Raw genomic sequence first — 9860 nt, forward strand, 5'->3', positions numbered from 1 at the left:
CAATTATTATTTGCATATGCAGTAAAGGCGGAGCTGTCCAGCGGGGAGGGTCACGTGTCCAAAAGCGACTGAAGGACCTCGCGGCGCGAGGGTGCGGCCGGAGCTCCAGTGGCGCAATCGGTTAGCGCGCGGTACTTATACGACAGTGCGAGCGGAGCGATGCCGAGGTTGTGAGTTCGATCCTCACCTGGAGCACCTTTTTTTCTGTTACCAGCATTTTACAAATGTACACGTCTTGTAAGTGAACTAAAACATCTACATCACCACTGAGGGGAGCGAGCATTCGATCTTCGGAGTTTTTGGGTTAGAAAGACTCCTGGAACTAAGGCAGCTGCCCGGGAGTGTTCTGTACTGTGGGGAGGCGCCCTTTCCATCCTGGCCGCCAGAGGGTGGTATCGCCTCTTATATGCCTGCGAATTCAATTGGGTCTGCAAATCTCAGTTTAAGATTTCTGTGTATGTGTCGGGTTCTCCGCAAACTGTCCAAGGCATTGCTTTTTTTTCTCCATCTTCTCCCTCTCTCCCTCTTTTTTTTCCAGTTTCATTGAGATATAATTGCCATATAACATTGTATTAGTCCAAAGTGTACATGATTCGATACATGTATAAATTGAGAAAAAGTTTAGTTGACATCAGTCACGTCACATATTTTTTTTCTCCTGTGTCTTGGATTTTTCACTTTCCCTTTTCCTCCCTCTTTCTGAGTTGGTTTGTTCCTTTCAACAAATACTAAACGTGCACTATGTGACTGACTCCTGTTTAGGGTTTAGGTGTGAGTGATAGAGCAGTGAACAAGACAAAGTCCCTGCCGTTGAGGATTTGACATTCTTAGCTGGAGAGACAAGTTTCTATAAACATGAAAACTAAGTATATTTTATATGTTAGGTGGTGGTGAATGTCGTGGAGAAAGTAGAGCAAATGAGAAAGAGGATGAGGTGTTGGAGGTTCGGTGTGGGCTGCAGTAATAGTAGTCAAACACCATCTCACTCAGAAGGCATTTGAGCAGGAACCTAATGGAGGGGAGTAAGCCATAGGGATAACTGGGGAATATTTCAGGTAGCTATAGTAGCCTGTGCAAAGGCCCTGTGGCTGAAGCAGGTCAGGTATAATGGTGGAGCAGCTAGGAAGCCAGTGTGACTAGAGCAAGAGCAGCCAAAGGTAAGGCCACGTAGGCTGGTGAGGTCTTAGGACTTTGCCTTTTATGTGATGGGACTCTGACTCAGGTGTCAGGACAAGTTCCCTGTGGTTGTTTTGTTGGGGAGTGGGGAGAGACTGAGGGCAGGTCCTGGGCCAGGAAAGCAGGAAGGGACTGCTATGAAGGTTCAGGTGGGAGATGATGCTGGATAGGACCACGGTGGGGGCCACAGGAGGAGACAGGTAGATATATTTAGAAGGTGAATCAGACAGAATTGCTGTTGGACTGGGGTGTGAGTTTGACAACAAAGAGTCAAGGGGAGGTAGCTGCTGGTAGGGACCATTTTCTCAAATGAGGTTCGCTTTTGTTTTTACCAGCAGAGGCTGTTTTTGCTAAGGCAGGGGCCAGAGATGTCAGTTTCTTGTACCTCAAGTGTCTGTAAATGTCTCCTCATGGCTTGTTCTTGCTCTCTGCCTCCCCACTGTCTTTGGGTCTCCGCATTTCTATATATTTTTTTCCAACCCTCTTCTAAATTTGGGGATCTGAGCCCTTTCCCAAAACTGAGGCGGGGGGGGGGGCAGCTTCCTGGAAGAGGAGATCAATGGTCAGGGCCTGCTCGGTGTGCAAGGAGAGCGAGCCAAAGAGGAGGGCAAGAGGAGGGGAGGGGAGAAGGCAGAGGAGGGGAAGCGTCTGGAGAGGGAGAACCCCGACAGGAGACAGCAGAGGGGTGGGGAGGATAGGTGGAACCGAGGCGACAAGGAGTGAGAGGCAGGGGGGGAAAGGGTGGAGAGGGCAGGAAGAGGGGAGAAGGGAGAGGAAGAGAACTGAAGGAAAGAGAAAAGGGGGTAAAGGGACAGGGGGGTGGGGGCTGGAAGGGGAACACAATAAAAAGGGGAGAGGAAGAGTCGGAGAGGGTGAGGGGGGAAGGGTGGCGCAGGAGGGTAAGGGAGGAGGAACTGACGGGGGGAGGGCGGGAGAGGAGAGGGAAGTGGGGATGGGGAGAGGAAAGCGGGGGGGGGGGGATGGGGTAGGGGGGGCGGAGGCGGCGGCGGAAGGGGGGCGGGGCGCCGGCGCTGACGCGGGGCGGCTTCCGGGCTCGGGGCGGCCGGCTCCCCCGCCCCAGGGTGGTTCCCGCCGCCTGTTGCCTTGTATGGTCCGAGGACGCCGCTGTCCTCGGGGCCCCGCCCGACGCGGCCGCGACCCACACTCTTGGCCCGGCGAGCCCGACCCCCGGCTCGGCCCCGCCTGGAGCGCGGAACCTCGAGCTTCCGAGGACCCCCAAATGCCGAGATCCCGCAATGCCGAACTTTTCGGGCCCCGTCGGGCCAAGACTCTGCAATTCCGAGGACCTGGGGGCCCGGAAAGCCAGAATGCTGCATTCTGGGATCCCGGAAAGTTTTCTGAGACACCCAAGGGCCTCGAATTCTAAGTCGCCCAGACTACCTCTGAAATTCTGGAATCCTGAGGCTTTCAAGCTGCCTCCCCCAGGGGGTTCCGAAAGCCTGAGTCCCCCAGGCTCTCACGTCCTGGAACGCCGGGTAGTGGGATCCCAGGACGCCCCGACTTTCGGGACGCCCCCTCCCCCACTCGCCGCGCCCGGCCGCCCCCGTCCGCCCTGGGCTCGCGCCCCGGCACATTCCGTCCTCTCCGCCCCGCCCCGCCCTCCTCCCTCGGCCCCGTGGGGACGGAAACATGCCGTCCCCGCCCGCGCCCGGCCGAGAGCTGGGTCGAGGAGCCCGGCTAGACGGGAACGCCTGCACCCCCGCGCCCCGGGAACTGGCTCTCCGAGTTCTTGAGGTGACCTCACCTGGCCCCGCCCTCTCAGGTGGACGGCCGGGCCAGGTGACGTCACTTCCTGCCAGGTAAGCGCCGCTGGCTGCTCAGTCGGCCGGGGTTTCGGTTGACCCTGTCTATCCCTAAAAAAGGTGCCCCGCCACCCTCCCCGCCCCTCTTACTGCTTCGAGACCGCACAAAATCCAGGATTCAAGTTTACACACAGATTCCTTTTATTTAAAAATTCCAAAAAACACAAAAATAAACTTTTAACAATATATATTACTTAATATATTATTATAGTATACTTATAACAATAATTATTCCATCTTTTCCAATATTACAAAAATGAAGAAGAAAAACACAAGGGAAGCAGACGACCCAATATATATAAATACTATAAAATCTATTAGAATAAATAAAGTCGTCATAAATAAAGGGCCCAATGGCTGGGGGGATGGGGCAGGGTGGGTGTTTGGCAATGGCTTTGGCTACTTGCTTTTGGAGGGAAATTTTGAGCACCAGGATTCCCCCTCAGGGGGAGGCTCCAGTCGCCACCAGACACTGGAACCTCAGGGTCTAGGAGAAATGGGGAGGGGGGAGCAGTAGGAGCCTATTATTCACAGCATTGGGAAAGAGGGGCGGGTAGAGGGCTCACTGCCTTCCTCAAATCTGCTACATTTTTTTTTTTTTACAGGACCCAGAAAACACTCCTGCCCCCAACACCATGAACACCGAGCTTGCACACTGGGGACCCGCCCCAGCGTGGGGTCAGGGGAGTGGGTTAATGCACTTTGGAAGTTGGGGGGGGGGAGGCTACTTGACTGAGTCCCCCAGTTCCCCACAGCCCCAGGGCCCCTGTGGAGCCCACAGCAAAACAGAAATGGCCCCCTTGAGATCCAGCTGATCTGTACCGGGCAGGCACTTATCACTCAGAAACAGAGATTCGATTGAAGATGGGGAGGCGCCGGGGGGCTGCAGGTGGCTGAGGTGGCCCAAAAACCCCAGCCTCGAAGACGGGGGAGTCGGATCCCCCCAGGCTGCTGCCACTGCTGGCATATTCATCAGGATCAGATCCCAGGGAGTGTGCAGAGGGGCTCCGAGCCAGGCCACCCAAGGGCCCCCAGACGCTACCCGGCGTAGCCCTTCGGCAGGAGGGGCAACAGGCTGGGGTGGGGTCTCTTCGGGCCACAGGGGTCCCAGGGGCAGCAGAGAAAGCAGAGGGTGAAAGCGGAAGGTCCCCAGGTGGTGGCGGTGGGGAGCTGGAGGGAGAGAAGGAGCATGAGGACAGGGAGGGGCCTGCCAGGCCGGCTGGTGGCGGTGATGGTCTGCGGCCGGAGGGCAGGCCTGAGAAGCTGATGCTCTGGCGAAGCACATGGGGGTGGCCTGGGACAGCCAGATCCTCGCTGGGGTTGTGGATGAAGTGGCAGCGTGAGCCGTAGGGGCAGCGGCCCTGGAGGTAGAACTTGTGGCAGAGTTCTGTCTTGTACTTGGGGTGGCGACTGGCCTGGCGCAGCTCGCCCAGTCCGTGGGCAAACTGGCACTTAGCCCCGTAGCGGCAGCGCCCGCTCTCTGAGAAGGTCCGACATAGCTCAGTCTTGTAGCGGGATGAGGTGGTGGGGGTCGCAGTGGGTGAGGTGGGCGAGGGTGACAGTTCAGGGCCTGGGCGGGGCGCCAGGGGTGCGAAGCCTGGGGGTGGCGGGACCCAGCCACAGCTTCGACCCTCCACCAGGCTGGTGGAGCGGCCAGGCGGACGGGCACCGACCCCAGCCGGGCTGTTGTCGGAAGAGCTGAGGCTCCAGAGCCCGGAGGAGGCCCAGCCTGGGCTGGACTCAGTCTCTCCGTGGTCAGATGGCAGGTCAGGGCTCAGCGACAGGAGGCTCTGTGGGAACAGGGACCGGTTAAGACACCGAAAATGCTGGGTGACGCCCCACCACAGCTGCAGGGCACCTAAGAGCTTGCCAGTCCGGTTTGTGGGCTCCCGGCCCGAGCCCCACCTGCCCACGTTAAAACATGGGCTCCCGATTTGGAGGTTCTGCGTTTAATCGCGACGGAAGCCCCTGCCGAGGCACCCAGGCACTCCGGCTCCCCCCGCTGGATCAAGAGGAGACCCCAGCCTTCCCGAAGAGGACAGGCACGCCACTGTCCTCTCAGTTTTGAGCCTCTGGGCCTCTCGGGATCTGACCCCCGCGCCTCGGGTTCTCCAGTTTCACAACTGGAGGAGCAGGCAAACTTCACCCAGGCAGGGGCCGGGATCTCGTCGCTTTTCGAGTTCCCAGAGTTCCCCGCTGGGTCAAGGGGTGGAGAGACAGAGAAGTCGGCTTCCCCTCACCCCGAGACTCCAGCCCCAGAAACGCCTCCGCGCAAAACCGCGCCCTCAGCAACTACTAAGGGGGTAAAACCAGGTGTGGGGCCATTTCCGCCTCCAGACAGCCCTAGTCTGAGAAAAGTCTTCCACTTTTCCACCTCCAAGGGCCACCCCACCAATGTCTGGGCCGAGACCCGAAAGTCGCAGGCTCCATTTCACCTCTAGAGGATCGCACAGGTCGGAGAAGGGAGGCAGGGCCCCCGGGCTGGAGTGTGAGGCTCTAAGGAGCTCCAGTTTGAGAAAGGAGCCGGAGGTCCCGGGCCAGAGTTTTCGGCGCTGGGAGCCCTAGCTTAAGAAGGGGGTCAGGCATGCGGACACCGGGGGTGCCGGTCGGCAGGGGCTCACCTCGTAGATGGCGGCGAGATCCATGGCGGCGCGAACGGCCGATGGGCTGAGAAGTCGGCCAAAAGTGGGAGCGCTGAAGTCAGGCTGCGGTTGGCTGCTGGAGCCGGTGTTTTTATAGAGACGAAGTGAGGAGGCGGGGCCAGTGGGGCCCGCCCGGGTGGGTGGGGCCAGGAGGGGCGCTTCCCGGACGCGCGCCCCCAGCAAGGCCCGCCCGGCACCCCGCCGGGACGCGCGGGGAGGCGGGCCCACGACCGGGCGGGGAGTGCCCACGGTGGGGGGCGGGGGGAGGGGTGTCGGCCCAGTTTTCAAGGCTGGAGACTGAGGCGCGGAGAATCGAACTGAGCCGTGGTGGGGGCAGGGCTCCTGGGGGAATTGACCTGGGCAGGGGCCAAGAGGGCGTGCGCGGGAGAGACGGCCGGGGGGGGGGGGGGGGGGGGGGGGGCGGAGAGAGACGCAGAGCGAGAAAGAGACAGAAATGGAGAGACCCGGAGAGAAAAACATAGAGACAGGGAGGGAGAGACACACACTGGGAGACGTACACTGACAGGGTGAGACAGGGCAGGGAGAGGAGGATAAGTTGGGAGACAGCAAAGACATGGTAGAGCGTCCCAAAGAGACAAACTTAAGGAGACAAGCCAGAGGGAGGGTCACAAGAAATAGAAAAAGAGGGAGAAAAACAAGCAGAAACAAACACCTACATACAGAAATCCGTAGGGAACGGAGAGGGGACCAACAGGCCAGGTGGGGGATTCTGAGACCTGCCCGCCTGGTTCGGTCTCCCTCCCAAACAGCCCAGATTCAGCGAGCTTGATCGCCGTCCCCTCCACCCCCACTCGCGGGGGCGAGGGTCCCGGATACCTGGCGAGGCAGGAAAGGAGCCTCTCCTGCTCACGCAGAGCACGGCACTTCCGATCGTTTCCTCTGGGCTAAGCACCGTTCTATGAAAGTGCTTTACGGACGGCAACTCAAGGAGGTTATACACCCGTTTTGCACACGAGGAAACCCAGGCACAGAGAGGCCAAGTTACTGTCCCAAGTGCGTGTTAGTAAGTGGCAACAGTCTAACATCAGGGTCTGGAGTTATGTAAAGAGTGTGCCGCCTGAGAAGCCTCCAGATTGGAAAGGATGAGTGTGCCTTGAGAGCATTCTTAATTTGCGAGGATTCCTCCCCACATTGGCAAGTGTTTGATGGTCAGGAGGGTGCCCTGAGTGACAATCTGTTAAGACCTGGGAAGAAAACTTATTCTTAAAGGGGGTCTTGGTGAGCTGGCCGCCCTGAGTGAAAACAAGGGGGTAGAAATCATAGCCATAGCGTGCAGTCGTGAGGGTGGCAAACTCAGTGTTGCAGGCTGTGGCCGCGGGCTTGTGTTGAGGTGGGAAGAGTCTGCCAGGCACACCGACTTGCCTCGTCGGACCCAGCTCGGGGGAATCCCTGGTGCGGCGCTTTCTGGGGCTGAGGGGCCTTCCCGGCCGGTCCCGTGAGCTGGGCGGCTGCGGGCGGCTTTGGCACGGTTGCAGCCTCCCGCTTGCCCGTGACTCACTCGCAAGGGGCGGGGGAGGGGGGCTTCCTGGAAGCCGTGACGAGGAGGCTCGACCCGGACGCCCGGGTTCCTCTCTCGTAACCAGGGCTTCTGTCGCCTGTAAACACAGCCTGGAGGACAACGGGGAAAAGGGAAAGGGGAGGTGCCTGGCACCCACCTCCCCGCTGGGCTCCAAATCCCAGTGCCGCTAGTAGGACGGAGGCGGCGGGAAAACGGGAGGTGGGGGATACCCTGGGGTCCCCGGAGTCTGGCTCGGCTCTGGCCGCGATCCTGGAGGAGTTTCGATTCCCTGGAGACAGGGAGCATTTCCCATCCCTGAGTCAGACGGACCCCCCCTCCGCTCCCCTATCTGCTGAGTCATCGGCCCCGAGAGCCAGGACGCTAGGGATTGGAAGACGCTCAAAGAGGCTGGAGAGGGGGCTTTGCGCGGGGAAGGGCCGACCATCCACCGAAAAAACGGACGGGTGGGAGCCAAGGGCTCGGGCCTCGGCCCCTCCTTTTTCAGATTTAGGGGTCCGGGTCTCCGAACCACCTCTTCGCTCAGATCCAGACCAGGTCCCCCAGGCCCTCCTACAACAGACCCACAAGTTCGGGCGCCTAGCCCTCCGTTCTCTCAAGCCTGAGTCTGAGCCCCCAGCCCCTCCTTCCTCCGATTTGGGAGTCTGGCTCCCATCCCCCTTTCCACCCCGTCCAGGCCCCAGTCGCCCCAGATGCCCCAGCCCGGGAGGAAGTTCAGGGCAGGCCTCCTCCCCGCTCCCCACGTAGCCAACGGGAAAACCCGTGGCCCCAGCGGCGGCCGGGAATCCCCTCTGGAATGACGGTGGGGAAGGGGATGGCCGGGGTCCCCCGCGGGGTGCAGGGGGGCAGGTCCTGGGCGGGCAGAGGGAGGAGGGAAGGGGCGGAAACCAGCGAGGCTAAAAATACGGCGAGCACTTCCGGCCTAGGGGGAGGGGAACGGAGAGCAGAGTTTCCAGAAAAACAAGCGGGGACGGGAAACGCGGGGGTGTGAGAGCCGGTGCGAGTGCGCGGGCGAGCAGGGGTGCGTGTACCCGCGGCACGTGTGCGCGCCTGGTGTGACTGGGCGTGAGCGGGGCGGCCGTGCGTGCAAGTGCGCGGGCCAGCGGGTGGGCGGACCGTGGCCGTCGCAGCGTGACGGTGTGTGCACTGCGGGCGCGAACGTGCGTTCCCTGATGTGCCCGGGGACGCAATTAGAAGTAGGTGTGGGACACGAGAGTGTGCGCCCCGTTTCCTATGTGAGGGCTGTGTACTTACGGCCCCGCCTGCCACGGCTGTGTGTATAAAGGTGCGAAACCACCCGTGCCTTTGTGGTCGACGACGCGGTTGACTTTAACGGCCTCTGGCTCTAGGGAGTGTGTACTACGCTGTGGCCGTCCTCGAGGTGTATTCGCAAGAACGTGTGACCCACACACCCACCTGCACATCTGTATGTCGTCACTCTGAACCACAGCGGGGTCTGGAGTCACCAAGGGTGTGTAACTCCTTGAGGAGTGCACTTGAAAGCCGTGTGTGTGTGTGTGTGTGTGTGTGTGTGTGTGTGTGTGTGTGTGTAAAGCCACCTGTGTGTCACCGTAGGTGGCCGTGGCTGTGTGCCAGCTCCCTGTAGCTCTTTTGTGTAGTGGATGGTGTTCCCAGGTGTCCGTGTCCTTTTTTGGGGGTGAGGCTGAGAACAGGGGAGGCTAGAATCTGGATGAGGTTCCTCTGAGGCCCAGTCACAAGGTAGTGGCACTGGTGAACTTTGGTTCCTGACGTCTGTATCGCACATCATGGGGAGGGTGGCTGGTCACTGTTTGCCACATCCGGGGGCACAGCAGGCAGACAGACAGACAGACAGACACACACACACACACACACACACACACACACACACACACACACACACACACCCTTCTCTACCTGAGAAGCATGATCTATCCCCAGCTAAGGCTGCTTTTGATAATATTGAGCTGAGTGTAGGGCTGACTCAGCCTGTGATGGGCAAAGTCTGCGATGGGGTGAAAGATAGTGGGTTAAGTGGTGATTAGAGAGTTGTTTATATATTCATGTGGTTGGATTGTTCCTTTAGAGTGTGTTTGTGGGACTGTCACTGGGTCGGAGAGCCTGGGGACACTATGATTGTAGGATGGTGGGTTATGCTGTTCTCTGCTCCGGAGGAGGGGTGTCATGTGCGCCCGTGTCCCCATGGGCTGTTTTGCTCTATGTGGCTGTGCATCTCACGTACACCCTTCCCTGGAGTTGTGGTTGTGCACCAGCCTCTATAATCTCCCTTTGGGTCTAATAATCTGGTAAAAATCTCCATGAAGGTCCTTCGTGACCTGCCTCAACTTCTGTCCGTGCCCTGTGGTCAAGGCCTCCACATTGTTCCATAAACACATCAGCACATTCCTGCCTCGTGGCCTTTGCACTTGCCGTTCTTCTCCCGGCGCTGCTCTCTCTCCAAATGCCCACGTGCCTATTCCCTCTCCTTCAAGTCCGCTCCAATACCACCTTCTCAGTGAGGCCTTCGTGAGCTCTGTCAAGGACTTTTTAAGTAAGTCTTATCATCTATTTAACAAATAATACATATAACATCTATTTATAGGCTATAATAATAATGAGTACCCATGACCCACCACCCAATCTAAGCTCTAATGTCTTACTAATGTCTTTTAGTAAAGTAACATAATTCTCCATATGCAAATC

General features: G+C 58.7%; 1 protein-coding gene and 1 non-coding gene across 2 annotated transcripts; one reads left to right on the forward strand and one right to left on the reverse strand.

Moving 5' to 3' along the window:
* Nucleotides 1-102: 102 nt before the first annotated feature.
* Nucleotides 103-195, forward strand: TRNAI-UAU. The gene is given in 2 exon segments: nucleotides 103-140; nucleotides 160-195. It is a non-coding gene; the product is annotated as a tRNA-Ile (tRNA).
* A 3298-nt stretch (nucleotides 196-3493) lies between these two features.
* Nucleotides 3494-5772, reverse strand: ZFP36 (ZFP36 ring finger protein). Its single transcript, XM_003997812.5, has 2 exons — nucleotides 5621-5772; nucleotides 3494-4789 (listed from the first exon to the last, which is right to left on the reverse strand). The coding sequence occupies exons 1-2, from the start codon at nucleotides 5642-5644 to the stop codon at nucleotides 3836-3838; spliced, it is 978 nt and encodes a 325-aa protein (XP_003997861.1). The 5' UTR covers nucleotides 5645-5772; the 3' UTR covers nucleotides 3494-3835.
* Nucleotides 5773-9860: the final 4088 nt, after the last annotated feature.

This window comes from Felis catus, chromosome E2 (genome assembly GCF_018350175.1).
Source record: "Felis catus isolate Fca126 chromosome E2, F.catus_Fca126_mat1.0, whole genome shotgun sequence".
NCBI classification, from domain to species: Eukaryota; Metazoa; Chordata; class Mammalia; order Carnivora; family Felidae; genus Felis; species Felis catus.